At 48.0% G+C, this 16820-nt stretch overlaps 5 protein-coding genes and 1 non-coding gene across 7 annotated transcripts; 3 read left to right on the top strand and 3 right to left on the bottom strand.

Moving 5' to 3' along the window:
• Nucleotides 1–2351: 2351 nt before the first annotated feature.
• On the bottom strand, nucleotides 2352–5881 carry ONS95_005318 (uncharacterized protein). The gene is made up of 7 exons (XM_058498718.1): nucleotides 5389–5881; nucleotides 5127–5341; nucleotides 4927–5081; nucleotides 4340–4872; nucleotides 3019–4292; nucleotides 2614–2970; nucleotides 2352–2542 (listed from the first exon to the last, which is right to left on the bottom strand). The coding sequence occupies exons 1-7, from the start codon at nucleotides 5438–5440 to the stop codon at nucleotides 2534–2536; spliced, it is 2595 nt and encodes an 864-aa protein (XP_058350983.1). The 5' UTR covers nucleotides 5441–5881; the 3' UTR covers nucleotides 2352–2533.
• A 1291-nt stretch (nucleotides 5882–7172) lies between these two features.
• SDH1_1 (succinate dehydrogenase flavoprotein subunit) lies at nucleotides 7173–10481 on the top strand. 2 transcript variants are annotated; one of them, XM_058498717.1, is made up of 6 exons: nucleotides 7173–7477; nucleotides 7537–7591; nucleotides 7644–7717; nucleotides 7767–8095; nucleotides 8143–9366; nucleotides 9414–10481. In XM_058498717.1, exons 1-6 carry the CDS (start codon nucleotides 7436–7438, stop codon nucleotides 9631–9633), a joined length of 1944 nt encoding a protein of 647 aa, XP_058350982.1. In that variant the 5' UTR covers nucleotides 7173–7435; the 3' UTR covers nucleotides 9634–10481. The 2 variants fall into 2 exon arrangements, with proteins under 2 accessions (XP_058350982.1, XP_058350981.1); XM_058498716.1 differs by having other exon boundaries at nucleotides 8143–9810.
• Nucleotides 9811–10709, bottom strand: ONS95_005316 (uncharacterized protein). The gene has a single exon (XM_058498715.1). The coding sequence runs from the start codon at nucleotides 10391–10393 to the stop codon at nucleotides 9884–9886; it is 510 nt and encodes a 169-aa protein (XP_058350980.1). The 5' UTR covers nucleotides 10394–10709; the 3' UTR covers nucleotides 9811–9883.
• A 1952-nt stretch (nucleotides 10710–12661) lies between these two features.
• On the top strand, nucleotides 12662–13746 carry ONS95_005315 (uncharacterized protein; the record flags this gene model as incomplete). The annotated part of the gene is made up of 2 exons (XM_058498714.1): nucleotides 12662–12758; nucleotides 12809–13746. The coding sequence occupies 2 exons, from the start codon at nucleotides 12662–12664 to the stop codon at nucleotides 13744–13746; spliced, it is 1035 nt and encodes a 344-aa protein (XP_058350979.1).
• Nucleotides 13747–14557: 811 nt separating this feature from the next.
• Nucleotides 14558–14648, top strand: ONS95_005314. Its single transcript has one exon. It is a non-coding gene; the product is annotated as a tRNA-Asp (tRNA).
• Nucleotides 14649–14897: 249 nt separating this feature from the next.
• ONS95_005313 (uncharacterized protein) lies at nucleotides 14898–15512 on the bottom strand (the record flags this gene model as incomplete). The annotated part of the gene is made up of 2 exons (XM_058498713.1): nucleotides 14898–15398; nucleotides 15453–15512. The coding sequence occupies 2 exons, from the start codon at nucleotides 15510–15512 to the stop codon at nucleotides 14898–14900; spliced, it is 561 nt and encodes a 186-aa protein (XP_058350978.1).
• Between the last annotated feature and the right edge of the window lie 1308 nt (nucleotides 15513–16820).

The raw sequence follows: 16820 nt of genomic DNA, 5'->3' as shown, positions 1-16820 counted from the left end.
TGTGGCGGCGACAAATCCCCTGCTCATGATACCTAAGTAGTAGTAGGTGGTGTCAGAATCTGGCTAGAGCCGCTCCTCAACATCTCGGAAGCCGAAGTCTTCCTCGTAAATGATTTTGCGTTGGTGTAGCACTCTGATGGATACTCCTGTGACATCACGGATGGAACAGAGCTGGCGTATGGTAGGGGTCAATTCATGGAGAGACGCATTCAAGGGCATAGTATAAAGAACGCACTGTATTCGTCGAGGGCGGTTGGTGAGAGCAAGGTGAAAACATGGGGAAGGGGGAATCAAAGATGATAGAGAAAGGAATGAAGATTCTTGGGTTCTGGATTTGAGTGAGTGAGTGAGTGAGTGTGTGTGTGTGTGTGTGTGTGTGAGAGAGAGAGAGAGAGAGAGAGTGAGTGGTGAGTGAATAGCCGAAAACCAAATACGAGCCTATGACGGAGTGGGTGTTGCAGTGCTGTACTTCACGTTCTGCTGATGAGCTGCTGAAGTTTGCTGCACTTTTTGTGCTGTTCTTTCCGAAGTTATGCTGTCATAATGCTCGCAAATCTGGCTGTGTGCTGAGTTTGCACTAGTTGCAGCATGCTCATTGAGAAATTACAACCTTGCACTTGAGCAAAGTTTGGGGATTTTGCATGTGAGAGCGGAGCTTCTAGGTCATAACGCAGTGACGAAACTGGAAAGATTCTACAGGATGACAGTTCCGTATTACTTTCTCGGCGATCTAGAGAAAGCAGAATAGGTGGCATATTCTGTATCTGGATCTTCGGGGTCAGGCTGCTACATGCCAGTACAAAGAGTCGTCATTTTTGCTTTTTGTCGCTACTGAGCAATCACGTTCAAATCTTCAGTCTGCCTTTCAATACGAGCCAATCGTGAGAGGCTTTGCTAACTGCATAACTCCGCAAGATTTGATGCGAATGCGAATGGCGAAAATTCTAGCGATAACACTTCAAACTATGATCTCCGTTGATGGTTAGGATATGTACGGTAAAGGAAGTCCCTCCTCCACTCGGCTCGGCTAGGCTTGGGTGGGTTGTTTACATATTTAGCCTCGCAGATCTGCCATAAGCGAGGCCCCGGAAAGGGGCTGCGAGAATTTCCAGAGCGATGATACTATCATATTGTGGCGTGTGGGGCTGTACTGCTAGAGGGGTGAATCATTTCCTCGATCAGGGAAATGAGGCGGCAATTAGCTATGTGGGATCGACTGTGCGTCTGTATGGTGGGCTTTGCATCCAGACAGACCTGCCGCGGATATTCTGAAGTGGCGGCTGTGGGGAAGCGATGCAGGAAGGGGGGTTTAGAAATCTCCACTGCAGCCGAAATCTGGGGTGCGTCGAGTATGCAGTCTAATCTGCATGCATGCATTCGGTGCCAGGCGTGGAGAGGGGATGAGAGTTCTGGGATGAGATGAGCCTAGAGAATGTGGAGGATATGGGTGAGTCTGGATAGAATATAGGTCTGTTACATTCGTAAAGATATCCTTAGTACCTGCATTACAAGAATACCCAGTTCACATTCTTACTCGCTGCTCTAAACGAGACAGTATGTCAACCTCGTTCACAAAGATGGCTCTCGCCAACGATATAAAGCCACATTGCCAAATACTGGCATTTCTCCATATTCAATGCTTGAGCGACGCCAAGTGTCAAGCAACAATGGCGAAACATAACTACTGAAGATCTGAAAACCAACAATTAGCCTCTGCAAAATGAACAAGCAATACCCAACTCACTGTCTTAATCGCTGTACTATACGAGATAGCATGCCAACCTCGCCCACAAAAATGGATCCCGCCTACAATATTAATCCATAATGCCGGCCCTCTCCATATTGTCAAAAGTTGAAAATCGAGAAGATCAAGCAAAAACGGTGAAACGTAACTACCGAAGAGACGAACTGGGTCAGCCAAGAGCCTGAGCAAAATAAACAAGCAATAAGCACCAGATGAAGTGATTCAGCCTCATATCTGGGGCTGGAGTACCAACGTCGGGACTGTTGTCTATATTTTAGCCACATGCACGAAAGAGCGGGGTGCATGGTGAGCTGGGATTGGAATGACTAAGTGGGATGAGCTAGGGTGGATGTTGTTTGTTGGTTGCTGGGGTGGTATTTCAATTTTTAGTTTGGATTTTGGATAATCTGTGGTCAGGAACGAGAACGAGATCTGGCTGTATGCTGGATGGGAATTTGAGATGGAGGAAAGAAAGTGGAGTCGTACAGTAGGGAGGAATTCCGCATATACGAAGGAAAGGGTGATCTGGTCGTGGATGAGCGTGAAGAATAGGCAAGCAGTAATGTGGAAGGCAGTGGGGAATGAATAGAGAGGAGATCGGGAATATGTGACTTTCTTGTAGATGATGAAGTATGTTGGAATTGGAAATATGTACAAAGAATATCATTGAACCATCATCACAGCACGCGTTCCAGACCCAGTTCATTTCATGCCATCTCGTTCGTTTCCAGCCGTCCCATATGTAATTAAAGAAGATATATACTGAGTTGTAAAGAAGGGCCAGGATACTTAGAGGCACTGTTTTTTGTGTTAGTCTGTATTCACTATGCGTTCTGACAAGGTTGTAGAAGAATAGAGAATCAACATACCTGAGAATAATACGCATTGCTGTACGTGCACTTCGTCCCCATCTCGCAGACCTGACTACCTTCCCAATTAACACCACCGCACTGCGCCCACTTGGACTGCGCCTTGGGCACCGGAAGTGCAAGGATCTTAGTACTCGCGTGCTCGCTTGCCGTGACGATGAGAGCAGATGGGTTGGTGGTCACCATACCGGGGAAGATACTTGCGTCAACGACGAAGATGTTGTCCGTTCCGTAAACCTTCGTGTTGGTGTCAACTACCGCACTTCCGCCTTTCAATCCACTGTCTGTGCCCATCTTGCAGGTTCCCATCCAGTGGTTTGCGCGGCGGGCGCCGACATTACCAAGGTTGAGTGGGATCTGAACTTGTTAGTAAATCTGATATGGTATGTGATAGTGAGAACATACAGTCTTCAAGTAATCTGCGCCAGTCTGGTTAAGTGGTGGGTAGATCCAGGTGAGGTTTTGGACGCCCTTGAGATTCTTCACCATGTTGTCAATTGCAATAGCGACAGTGGCGATATCGGCATCATTCTGGTATGGGATCTCGGATACGACCATGTTCAGATTTCTGCCGATGGTGGTGCGACCTCTAGCAACCTTGCCACGTCCAAGATAAAGAGATAAAGTCATGGTATCGCCGTTGGGGACGCCTCGCGAGCCTTCAACACGACTTGTCCATTGCATGTGTCTGTTGATGCCATCAGGACCCTTGATCTCTTCCCACATTGCTGGGCCGAGATTAGGCGCGGACTGAGCAAGTGGCCCGGATCGCTTGGTCAGATATGCAATTTTGTCTTCCTCGATCGGAGTGTTCCATGCAGCTGGCCAATCGTAGTATGTGACATTAGGGTGAGATATCACAGTATCGGTATTGAAGTGATCGTCCAAGTTGTATCCGATAGGAAGATTGATCCAAGAAGTTTCGTTGATCATGGTCGGGCCATCAGTACTTGCTTTGACAACCTGCAGTTGATCGGTTGGTCCAATTCCACTTCTGAACAGAAGTTTTGGTGATCCAAAGGCACCTGATGATACAATAACACGACCGGTGATTGGTGTGAGTTTGACTGTACCGGTGTAGCCACCGTTGTTTGCTGCGACAACATTCAGCCCTGTTGCATGGCCTCCTTCGCGAACGATTCTCTCGACGCTGGTATTCAGCCAAAGCTTGAAGTTTGGTCGAGCTGCTGCAGTAACGAGATAAGTGGCCATTGGTCCACCTCTTTCACCACGAATGATCTGGTAAGGAGGGTGAGCATATGTCCTATTCTTTTTCCCGGGGTCGTTATTCGCGGTGACGCTTGCCCACCCAGATTTCTGTAAACCGCTAGTGATGACGTTAAAGCCTTGTTGGAGGTAGAGCTTGCCATCGACACTAGGATGATCTGATCCTGGGATTCGAGCGAAGACTCGCTGGGTTGCTGCTGCAATATCTTGCGACTGCCATCCAGTCGGGAAGTTGACATCCCAATCAGCAGGATTAGGCTTCCACCAAAGACCTGCATTGACTGCAGTACCGCCTCCGAGAATGCATCCTGCCATTTGGTCGGTATCTGTGCAAGCCACACCGGGAGATCCACCATTCCAGATTCTGTTGCACTCTCCTGGGACATCAAACCATGTAAGATTGGTTCCATCCAACCAGCCTCCCTTGTTTGTTGGACCCTCAGGTCGGAGAGCTTGAAAAGTGTTAGAAATGTAAGCGAGTGCAAATGGAACAACTTACTTCCACCCCATCTACCAGACGATGCAACTCCCTTTTCAATGAGAAGTACCGACTTTCCCGCAGCGGAAAGCTTGTCAGCCATTGGGATACCACCGGCTCCACCTCCGATAATGACATAGTCATACGTGGCAGAAGTAGGCACAGGGATGGACGAGATCGAAGTGGCCGGAGAAGTAGTTGTCGCGCTTGAGCTTGAAGCTGTTGCTGTGGCAGTTTTCGTTTGTGTGGCCCACTTCGAGTATGATGCTTGAGTAGCAGACTTGACATCAATGACATACATTCCCATTCCGTTGTCATGTTGAGCAAAATCCGATGCGGGATCCTTGGGGTTCGTCGGAGGCTTCATGGCTTGCGCCCATCCTTGTGAAAACAGTCCAGAGCTGGTAGACGTGTTGGCAGGGGTTTGAGACGGGTCGTCGTAAACGAAACAGTTTTGGCATCGATATACGAGAGTCCAGTTGGTGGCATTCACTTTGGAATAGATCTGCGTGAGTTTTGCGCTTCCCTTGTACATCACTGGAAGTTGATAGGAACTAGGTGATTATTAGATGGCTGTAAGTAAAATGAACAAACTGGAAAACACTCACGGAGAGTAACGGAAAGACGTGGCAATTGTATCACCATCTCCAGTCGGCCAGGCTACAATCATGAGATGATTGGGCATGGGAGCAGCTCCATAACCATTCGTCCCATGAAGGACGGAAGACCATCCTGAAACTGGACCATTGGGAGTTGATCCAACCTGCGATCATTAGCAACGAAATACGGTCCATGAGGGTGAGCATACAATCATGCCGAGGTATTCGTTCGCATCTACCGTCAAAGCATTCTCTGGAAGTGCCATGCCAAAGATGAAGCCTCCAGCAGAGACCAAGGATCCCCATCCTCCACCGACGACTTCGCCATTGGCTTGGACACTGGTGTAGAAAGTGATGCCAGTGTTTGGCTCTGTGTAGACACCATGAGACGATACCAGATCTTGAGCCAGCACAGCATTGAAACCTATACCGAATTAGACACGGAGCGTCTCTCGCCACCGAGAGTCTTACCAAAAAGGGCAGCGCCCAGAAAACCACCCAAAAATCTTGTCATCTTCATCATAACAGTGGACTACACTCAAAGAACAAAGGATGATTGAACAGAAAACCACAGAAGGAAAATCGCCGAGGGCGGAAACCATCTCGTCTTTATAAAAACCAGCCCTAGTCTACAAGGTACTAAAGGGTGACATGTCTAGGCATCTCACTGGAGGAAGTAAACAGTACAACTGTAGGGATAACCATAAGCCTCCAATGCGGGGAACAGCACAAAGTGCCGTTCAGGGTCAGAAACTGGGGTTAATCAAACAAGTGGATGAAGAGAAATTACCCGTTTGGTCTTGAAAGATCCAGATGATTGACGATGGACAACTATCGGTTTACCCTGCCGGTGACCGTTATGCTTGGGTGCCAATGTTTGGGAGAAATTAATATAAAATCAATTCAGGCTCTGCGGCAGGGGCGCATCCTCGCGCAATCGTTTTGCCGGAGCATCCTGGTCACGTCGGGTCATTGCAGGCACCAGGCACGAGATAGAGTAGTATTTGTGCTCAACTGACACAGCTCAGCCGGAAGGACGACTTGAACCACTCGGGTGCTTCCTATAGCATGAAGATGGCCGTAAGTGGTGCAGAAATGCAGAGGATTTGCATCGGAACAGCCTCAAAAAGGCACGTTGTCCCTGAGTGCAGCTCACTAGACGCGAGGGAAAGCCTCATGTGATACACTGAGACTTCAGACGTATATTCCCCGATGATCTGATGATAGTTGATGGACACCTACCTCTGCAGTCATACAATCAAGCGGGAATATGGATAGGAGCCACTCCCGCCGAAGGATCGCTATAATGGACGGAGCATGAACATAGTATCACGCCAACAAAAGATCTGCCGTAGCCAATAGAGAAAGAAGCCAAAATGAAGGGATACAGAGGATACCCGAATTGTGATATGGAGTGAAGGATCAAACAGAGACATAATAACCAAGGTTTATATGAGGCGAAGGTTGAAGGAGCATCGCTAGAGACTTGCCAGCCCCTGAACAGTGAGTGCTTGAACATTGATCTCCTTGCTTGCCAATGAGGCATTGAAAAGTCAATAAATGACTGTGTGATATACAACAAATCTGCATGATAATACTGGGAAGGACGGTAGGTTGATTATGAGGTGGAATCCAACAGTCGTCGGTGTTGAGTTCAGCGTCGCGAAGTAGGTGGTGGATAGGGAAGGGGGAATGTTAACGATTAATTCCGTTATTAATGGCCTCTGTTTCATTAATTAATAACAGCAATTTCCATTAATAACTCACATGACTCTCTATATACCTTGATATAATACGGAACTATAAAAAAGTAAGATTTTAAGTAGGAAAAGGCTTTCAATTTGTTAATTAATTATCGTCGATTATATCTTGCTCTATAAGTCTTATATCGTCGATATTTAAGAATACCTTATTGTTCAACGTAGCCTTGAATTCGTCTCCATACCTACTAATCGTTCAGACCTTTCGCCTTCTGTAAAGCTCTAGAATTTATATATATAAACGCTATTATATCAACCTCCTTGATTTTGAGTCTATTCTAAAGCTTTATATAAAAGATATTAATCGTAGAAAAGGCACTGAATTTACCTGGAAAAGGTGCTAACAAATACTGTGCTTACAGCTTCTGATTGGTTAGCGATCACGTGTTAATGAATTAATTAATAACAGGGCATTTCCATTAAATCCTATTATTAACGAAAATATCGCCATTAATTAATTAACCCATCCCTAGTGGTGGATCAACGACGGGTCAACGCTCTTCCCTTTCGCCTCGGTTGATACCGGAATGGTCACGTGGCCATCGGCATGTGCTCGGTCCAGAGAGCAAGAAGCAGCTGGTCAGCAAGACCTCCGGAGAGCATGATTGGCTCAATTCCTAACGCATTTCATCGTGGAGTCGTCGACATCACGACAAACAAAGTTCCGCATTGCCTCAAACCACCTTTGGAGACCGCCACTACCAGAGCCTTGTCTCTTCTCTCCTCTCTTTCTTCTGTCTGGGTTCATTACCTTCAACATGTCTTCAATAGCCATGCGGAGATTCCCCTCCTCCCCTTCGGTAGGGCCATCCAAGAGATCCGAAACGATCAAGCAATTGTTGCTAATCCAGACTTCTAGCTTTCGAAGGCATTGAGGAATCAGACAAGAGCTTTTTCTGCGACGAGACCAGCTGGTAGGATATGGACAGACGCTGTTGAGGACCGACCCGTCTAATTGAATTGCAGCTCGAATCATTACACACGCGCCACTCCGTGCAAAGGAAGCTTCCCCATTACTTACCAACAAATACCCAGTGATTGTACGTACATCTGCAAGCTGTCAACTAGCACATGTCTGATGAAAAATAGGACCATGAGTACGATGCGATCGTTGTTGGTGCTGGTGGAGCTGGTCTGCGAGCAGCTTTTGGTCTTGCCGAGGCTGGTTTCAACACTGCGTGTATATCAAAGCTTTTCCCAACCCGGAGTCATACGGTGGCCGCACAAGGAGGAATTAACGCTGCGCTGGGTAACATGCACAAGGACGACTGGAGATGGCACATGTACGACACAGTAAAGGGATCGGATTGGCTTGGAGATCAAGATGCTATCCATTACATGACCAGAGAGGCACCACAATCTGTTATCGAATTGGAGAACTATGGTTGCCCTTTCTCAAGAACAGACGACGGAAAGATGTATGTTTGCACTGGGAGGGATGCCATACATATGCTGACATTTATAGTTACCAACGAGCTTTTGGAGGACAATCGCAGGATTATGGCAAGGGTGGACAGGCCTACAGATGCTGTGCTGCAGCAGACAGAACCGGACACGCCCTCCTACATACTCTTTACGGCCAATCCCTACGACACAACACCAACTACTTTATCGAATACTTCGCTCTCGATTTGATCATGGAGGATGGCGAGTGCAAGGGTGTTCTTGCCTACAACCAGGAGGACGGTACCCTGCACAGATTCAGGGCACACAACACTGTTTTGGCTACTGGTGGTTACGGACGTGCATACTTCAGTTGTACATCTGCGCATACTTGCACAGGTGACGGAATGGCTATGGTTGCTCGTGCTGGTCTTCCTAACCAGGATCTCGAATTCGTGCAATTCCACCCAACTGGTATCTATGGTGCTGGCTGCTTGATCACCGAGGGTGCTCGTGGTGAGGGAGGATATCTCCTCAACTCTGAGGGTGAGAGATTTATGGAGAGATATGCCCCAACTGCCAAGGATCTGGCCAGTCGTGATGTTGTTTCACGATCAATGACCATGGAGATCAGAGAGGGTCGTGGTGTTGGCCCAGATAAGGATCACATCTACCTCCAACTCAGCCATTTGCCCGCCGAGGTCCTCCACGAACGTCTTCCAGGTATCTCTGAGACTGCATCTATTTTCTCTGGTGTCGATGTTCGCAAGCAACCCATTCCAGTTCTTCCAACAGTCCACTACAATATGGGTGGTATTCCAACAAAATACACTGGTGAGGTTCTTACTATCGATTCTGAGGGCAAGGACAAGGTTGTTCCAGGTCTCTTTGCATGCGGTGAAGCTGCTTGCGTTTCCGTCCACGGAGCCAATCGTCTTGGAGCCAACTCTCTCCTCGATTTGATCGTCTTCGGCCGTGCTGTATCCCACACTGTCCGTGACAACTTCGAGCCAGGCATGCCACACAAGGAGATCAGTGCCGACGCTGGAGCCGACTCAATCGCCATGCTCGACAAGATCAGAACTGCCGATGGACCACTCAGCACACACGAGATCCGCCTCAAGATGCAAAAGGTCATGCAAACAGATGTCAGCGTTTTCCGAACCCAAGAGTCATTAGACGAGGGTGTCAAGAAGATCAACGAGGTCGACCAATTGTACAAGGATGTTGGAACCAAGGACCGAAGCATGATCTGGAACTCGGACTTGGTCGAGACTCTGGAATTAAGAAACCTGTTGACCTGCGCGTAAGTACTCCAATCCCTGTGAAACAGTAAACCACTAATCATCACAGCGTCCAAACCGCCGAATCAGCAGCCGCAAGAAAGGAATCCCGTGGTGCACACGCCAGAGAGGACTACCCCGATCGCGACGACAAGAACTGGATGAAGCACACGCTGAGTTTCCAAAAGAAGCCACACGGAAAGACAGATCTCACCTACAGAGGTGTCGTCGCTCACACCCTGGACGAGGCCGAGTGCAAGGCTGTCCCTCCCTTCAAGCGTGTGTACTAGATTATTTCGCGGGATTTGGTTTGGACGGTCGGTCGATGGGTCGATTGATGTACGTATGTATTGTTGGGCTGGAGAACTGGTGGGGTTTCAGCCCTGTAGCATAGTATAGCTGCGCTTGGTGGGAGCGTGGTGGGGTTAATGCATTTTTTCTTTGTTGTTGAACATAAAAAGTGCAACTCTGTGGTTCATCTTTAAAACTTGGGTGCATTTCCCTTAACTACCTCGCCGTGCTTCCCATTTCCCGGAATTTTCACCCCTCAACTCCTCTACAGCTTTCCCCCACGACCTCATCTTTTTGAACATTACCCTCCCTCGCCGTCCCCCAATCAACTCTAGGCCTCCTCCTCCCAACACTCCACAAGACAACCTCCCACCCCCAAACCCTCACTTTCGTCGTTCGCCAATGCGTTTCGATCACTTCCTCCACGTCCTCCTCGTTCCTCTCCTTCTTTAATTCTGACAGGGCTTTCTCCTCGCCCTCCTCCATTTCTCTCATTTCTCCATCTAGCACGTTCCCCTCGCCATCTCTGTCTTTTCTTTTGCTATTTTTGTCGACTGTAGCTGATGAGGCCGTGGTGTGGCAAATGGAGGAGGTGGTGATTATGGATGTCTCGGTAATGAAACAGCCAGTGAAGTAGAGTATTGTTATTGTGATGAAGGGAATGATGGGGAGGATGGAGAGGATTGAGAGGATAAGGGACAGGGTTTGGGGTGTTAAGGTGAGGGGTGTAGCGTGGGGGCTGGGGGAGGAGGATGGCATTGTGTATTGGGTTTTCAGATGAGTGTTTTTGAAAATTTGAAAGTCAAGGGAGTTAGAGTACAATAAGAGACAAGAGATATATGTCCTGTTTATGAATTGTAACGGAAGGCAAGACGAGATCTACGAATCTGAAGCTGAGGGTAATGCTACGCTGCGCTGCGGTCGAATCTTGGAAAAGCTTAGCCTGACCGGGTGTTCATGGGTCTAGTCCAGTTTGATTGAGAAGGAAGGTGTTGGTTGTTGCGCTGTGCTTTGCTGTGCCACACGTTCGCGATATTTCAGGTTCTGATAAGAAAACACGGGCGTGTATTGTTGGCTTACTTTTCTTGTCTTTTTGCTACGAAAGGCACACGCCTGTCGATTTTGAGTGGGTTATAATTCAGATCGGACATGCATGCGATCGGGATGTTGTATGTTCCGTTTTGTTTATTGTTGTACTTACTAAGTTTTGTCTAAGGAAGACGGATCTCAGAAACAATGTGGAGAATAATACTATATCTTCTAGCTATCTATATAACACCCATTCCTGTTGATCAAATATTTTTGCGACTTACAGAGCATATTGATTTTCCCCTCCATTCATGTTCTAGGCTGCGCATCCCATCCCCTGCCACCACACACCTACTCGCTCTCCAGTGCCAGCGATTGGCTCGCTCGTTAAGCGACGCCATCCACCCAAATCTGGTAGCAATGAAAAATAAACAACAACTCGCGGTGCCTGTTAAACGAGCCTCGTTTATACTCGGTTCAGATGGACGAACGCCCAATTGTTGATTGCTGTAAACGCTTTCCGATAGACGGATTTTGAGAAGGGCTTTGGGGTGTCGGGTACGATGTCGCGTTACTGGACAGATGGATGGATCAAATGATGAAGGGACGGTTCATTTATCTCCAAACGAAGATGGGAGAGGGCTGTACGAGAGGCCTGTCTCAGGGTAATTACTATTCTGGTGGGTTTGTTGAGTTGTTTCATCTCGCATATATATATCCTCTTTCCCTCTAATTGATTTGCATCTTCTCCTATTACTGCACCCTCTCGTCTCTCTGGTCGGTCACTTCCACACTATCTCGACCTCTTTAAGGACCTATCCAGCATTAAACAACAACCCTCTTCATACTTCTTGCAATGGAGTACAAAGTCATCATCCTCCTCGTCATCCTCATTCTCGTATTCATGGTTGGAGTTGCAGGAATGGCACAGATGCTACACAGACAGAAGATTGCACAACAGAAGACGTCAGGGTCTCTGTAGGCGGCTTCTATCAAGTTTAAATCTCTGCGGATGCGATTTATCTGGGATGAGGCTCCCGAAGTTTGAAAACTGTTTCCTCAGGACAAAGTCAACGCTCGAAAATGGCGATGTTCTAGGTCTCGATCCCACGGCGGCAAGGCAAAAATTTAACATCACATCTCTCAATCCGACTGCTCGAACTCTGACATTTGTCACGCTGCGACCTCTTTATTTCGACAACTCTTCGTCAACAATCTCAAAGAGTCCAAGTCGGAAGGCATCAGATCCCCACCTCGAACGCATACTTCTCCTGTATCTCTTGCTCTCCGCACACCTCACCTTTCTCAACACTCTGGCTTAACTCCACTGTTCCCAAATTTGATGAGACTTGCCATCAACTCAATCTCTCATTCTCGCTCCTAGAACGACATAATTGGGACTGGCAGGCCAAAGCTGGGTTGAAGGGGCCCATATTCGGGCAGCGAAAGTCATTCATAAGGTTATAGACAAGGGTCCCAGAACACCAAGTTGTGAACGGTTGTGGTTATTTGAGGCACTTTCTTTTTGTTTGATCAGCGTAATACGGAGGTAGTGGCAGAATCGAGTCGTGTGTGAGGGAGTATGGAAATCGGATTCAGAATTTTTGGTCAGGATAAATTCAAGTCAGCATCGACGTTCCGAAACAAATAAGCAATGTTTGACCACCTAAATGGAACTATGCGCTCACACCTGACAAAAAGTACCTTCTTCAAGCAAAATTGTTTTATGATGTGTGTTTAGAAAACGAACTGCTCGATGAAGCGGAAAGTAAATAGTGATGACTAAGCTCAGTTAAGGTTGGCACTAGTGGATAAGATAGTGGGAGGTTGGGCTGGAGAGATCAAGCTACCCTAGGCTCCAGTGAACAAGGACAACATCATGAACAATTGCAGCAAAGTTCCTAGAATGCGCCAGGTCAAGGGAAAAGGTCCTCGGTATCCCTCACTTTATTCCTAGCAGAAGGACTCACCGAATAGCTTCGTCCTACGTCCGCGAAGATGTCAATATTGAACACACCCAAGAAGCAATGGATGAAGGGAAGCTCAACCAAGACTGTGCCATTAAAAGGATATTTCGCAGATGGAATTTGGCATTGTAAGTTGTACATCTAGATCCCAGCATACACAGCTAACTCACTCGCATAGGTAACTGTAATCCACGACTCCCTGCAGCGAACTTTCAAGTCAAAAAGGAGGGGCCAAACACAGGACGATGGTTCTATACTTGTCAACAACCGAAAGAAAGTGGATGCGGGTTCTTTCTCTGGAAAGATGATGCGGTTGGAAGGGAAATGACTGCTGTGATAGCGAATTCGAGGTCGGAGCCAGGTGCGGCTGGGGCAAGCAAGACCACCGGGCCACGTCCCGGTGCTGGAGATAAATCGACTGAGGATGACAATGACGAGTTTGGTGACTGGTCTCTGTCGCCGGAAGAAGAGAGGAAGCTTGAACAGTCTATCACCCGTGCGGAATCAGGATCACCGTCTCCAGAGACGCCACGGAAAGCCACCAAGACAACCCAGTTTTCTACACCAAATAGCAAGAGGAAGTTCGACGAAAGTGTGCTGCCGACGCCTTCGACTGGCGGAAGAACTTTGACGGGATTCGATAGCGGCCGTAGGGACGAAGATGTGTTCACGACACCAGCTACAATTTCTAAAGGAACGTGGGATGGACGTCAGGCTTTTGGATTGCGAAGCCCATCTGGAACACCTACTCCAGCTCGGTACAGAGAGTCTACAGTTGCGAGTGACGTTCACAGCCAGCCGTCGCAGAATGGCTACGATATCACAGACGAAGTACTAGAGCTACTGAAGGACCAGCACATCGACGACGAGACTACGACTAGTTTAAAGCAGCTACTCAGTAAACATGCAATGAAGATATCCGGCATTGCCAAGGGACGAGACATCACTCGTGTGGCCTTGAAAGCCAAGGAGACGAAAATCGCAGAGCTCCAACAGAAAATCTCGGCCCTTGAGGCGCAGCGTGAGTTGGACAGGACGGTAATTCGGCATTTCAAGAGTGACATGACTGAAAGTGTAGAGAGAAGACGAGGACGAGGAAGAGGCAGGGGTGGATGAACAATTGTGGGTCGGCTCTTTCACTGTTCACAGTCAGCTGCCCATGTGCTGCGGATCAAATTCGTCAATTCCCGAGAGCTTCAGACATGCAGACGGAGATGCAAAGTGAAATTGCTATCTGAGTTCAGCTGCGTACCAGGGTATTCAACTGCGACGGATCAGAACACTTCGGAGCCGGAAGTATCGCACCATTTGACGAATCTGAGACGAGTACAAAGTCTCTACTCCATACCTCCTCGAGGCCTTGGTATCTAACAGGCAAGGCACTTACCAGAACTTGAAATCAGGGGTGCGTATTACTCGAAAATGCAGCACGATCATGAGAACAATATTGCCGAGGTTTTGAGCTTGGAATCAACGGAGCTGAAGTTGTGCTTGACAGGATCGCTTGCACTGGTCGTCCGTGACATCTCACTATGACACGGCACCACGGGAAGCAGCGACAAATACAGTACAGCATATCACGTATCGCGAAGCTGAACGGCTTTGGACAACCGAGGCAGCATCTGAGGTTGCTCCCACTGCTAGTGCAGCTGTGCACGATTTTGTGGTCATTTTCAATAGCTTTCCAAAGTCGGGCATAAACTGCGCGATACTTCTATAGCACAGGAATTCCATGTCAGCTTTGTATTAGCCTAATTTCATGTTGTCATTGGCACTCCTTGTGTGACTGGGAAATTTGATTTCTCCTGGCATAAAAATACTTTGTTTCTACTCCGCGAAGTAGCTTGGGTCAATGTGTACAGCCTTCGAATCAAATATAGACGACACTTTCCAATTAGAAACCAATCAAAAACGCAATAGCAGCGAGTCTTTGATGGTCTAACGGTCATGATTTCCGCTTGTCAAGTCGACAAGTCGACAAGTCGCGGGAGATCGGGGTTCGACTCCCCGTCAGAGAGCTTCTCTAGAGTTCATGTCCCCGAGTAATACTCGGACAAATACATTTTTGCAATTTTCTTCTATATATTTACACGCATTTTGTCTTGTCCTATAATGGTATTCCAATGATAGGGTATCGCAGTTTCTTTTTCTTTTTTTCAAATAATGGTGTTGTGCAAAAGAGGGGCAGTGTCATCCACAATCTCCACTAAATTCCCCTGCCAGTTTCGTGCAAGCGAGTCCCAGTCATAGCTCAACAGAATTTGTGTTTACAAGCACTGTGAGTAATAATCGCTGCTGTACTTGCAAGTAGCTCCTGCCACACACTGCGTTGGTCCTTTATATCCAATTCCACCACACTGTCCCCACATGGGGACAGTCCCTCCTCCAGAGGCAGCAGTCGTTGTTGCAGCAGCAGCTGTCGAAGTCGTCGTGGTCTTGGATGTCGTGGGTACGCTGCCTGACCCGCTCGTCCATGTCGATACATTGACAGGACCAGTAGGAGTCTCATCGATCACATCATTCGCTCTCACGCAGCCAGATTTCGCCGTCAAAGCGGCCGGACAAGCAATTTGCTTGAAGGAAACGCTTGGGTTGTCGGCATTTGCAAACCAATCAAATCTCCAATAGCATGCAGCCTTGAGCCTGTCTGGGAAGGCATCACACTGAGACCGAGATGAAATACCACCGTATTGTGCACCCCATCCAGTAGATGGCGTTCCCCACTCTGAGGTGCAGCCGTTGAAGATGCCAAATCCTCCACCTGGCATCTGTATCCCATTGTCAGCGATCTAACTTCTCTTTGAAGCCGAGAGATTGCTTACAGCAATGTCAAAGTGGTTTGCCCCTAGATCACCCCCAGTGTTTGTTGATTGCACTATCATTTTCTTTCCTGCGACAGGTCCACTCGTGAATGTCAACTCGTAGCACGCACAGCACCAGCTTGCCTCGCTGCCACCCGAGATGGACGTCGCTGCGAAACCGTACGCCAAAGTCTCAGATACAGCCCTGTACGCAATAGTGTGTTAGTAGTTACTCTTCAGAAATTTTTCAAAAAAAACGCATGTCTCAGGAACGTCCCGACTTCCAAGACAACGGCAAAGAGGAAATGAGCTTGTAGTACACACCAAGGCGACTGGTTCGAGCACATAAAGGCCGAACCACCAGACTCGCATCCTGATTTTACCTCTGAGCTCGAGAGTGGATTATCATTTTTGTCGCACGACGTCACTGGACTGGAGCCAGATGCTAGAGTCAATTTCTTAGACCATGAGCAAGAGGCCTTGCAGCAATCCCAGTCTGAACAACTGGCGCGTCAGCAGTTATTCGCGCTACTTGCAGTTGGCAGTCGTTCGAGAGCAGATGAGGAATACTGACAGCGAGTTGTCTGTCCGTTTCCGGAAGCCTGAGAGTTGACTTCCAGAAAGAATGGGAGGAGAGCAAGGATGATCTTGGTAGGGAGAATCATTTTGAAAAATGTCAAAGAGCTAGAACATCCGGGAAGTACACATGTGGAAGTGATGATGTATTCAGGGCGATCTCAGCGGTTTTATTGACTGCGAACAAAGAGAAAACGAGATTAAGGCATTATACAACCCCGTTAGAACCCCTTTCAAGCCTTTAATCTCGCCATTCCCGACCCGCGATCCGATTTTAGTTCGTCACATTCCTACTCAATATGCCCAAACTCTGGATTTTCCACCACACATCCCTCTATTCAGACTCCAAACTCTCATCCCCACCCGCAGGTCGCACCGCAGGATCCCAGGCCCGGCAGACAGACCCTTCAATTTACCTCGTGGCCATTTCCCGGGGACTTGCCAGTCAGGTGCAATATATACCTGGCTCGCCTGGGAAGTTTTGTGGTGTTGATTGGTCTCGGTTGCTATCGCCCGGTCCCTTGCAGGTTGGGGGCATATTAGCCTGCGGGTGCGTCTGCCGAGATTGATATCTGGGGGATGTGCCTCCGTTGCAGGGTTCCGTTTAGAAGAAAACAACCCCACATGAAGCATAGGAGGGAGAAGCCGAGGATGTGCTCTGTGGCTGTTTTCGGCTTTCGCTTTCGTTCAAGCAGAAAGTCGGAGTTGACTTTCGGACTTGGCCAGAGGTCATGGTCCTTTGGATTTTTCACGTTCTTAGAGTTTGAAGTTGTCTAAGATATCTTCGGATTTGTTTTGACCAAGTTTATGAAA

The sequence above is a fragment of the Cadophora gregata genome (genome assembly GCF_030347475.1).
Source record: "Cadophora gregata isolate MNR1 chromosome Unknown scaffold_16, whole genome shotgun sequence".
In the NCBI taxonomy this organism is placed as follows: Eukaryota; Fungi; Ascomycota; class Leotiomycetes; order Helotiales; family Ploettnerulaceae; genus Cadophora; species Cadophora gregata.
Note: the sequence above shows the minus strand (reverse complement) of the source record. Positions and strands in the feature narration are given on the sequence as shown.

Bases quoted from the DNA above. Each gene is read 5' to 3' on its own strand.
- ONS95_005318 (XM_058498718.1), bottom strand. From the start codon at position 5,440: ATGATGAAGATGACAAGATTTTTGGGTGGTTTTCTGGGCGCTGCCCTT. The intron at 4,873-4,926 runs GTGAGTGTTTTC...ATAATCACCTAG, and splicing joins ACGTCTTTCCGTTACTCTCC to TTCCTATCAACTTCCAGTGA. The intron at 4,293-4,339 runs GTAAGTTGTTCC...ACACTTTTCAAG, and splicing joins GTCTGGTAGATGGGGTGGAA to CTCTCCGACCTGAGGGTCCA.
- SDH1_1 (XM_058498717.1), top strand. From the start codon at position 7,436: ATGTCTTCAATAGCCATGCGGAGATTCCCCTCCTCCCCTTCG. The intron at 7,718-7,766 runs GTACGTACATCT...GATGAAAAATAG, and splicing joins CCAACAAATACCCAGTGATT to GACCATGAGTACGATGCGAT. The intron at 8,096-8,142 runs GTATGTTTGCAC...TGACATTTATAG, and splicing joins AGAACAGACGACGGAAAGAT to TTACCAACGAGCTTTTGGAG.
- ONS95_005316 (XM_058498715.1), bottom strand. From the start codon at position 10,393: ATGCCATCCTCCTCCCCCAGCCCCCACGCTACACCCCTCACCTTAACA.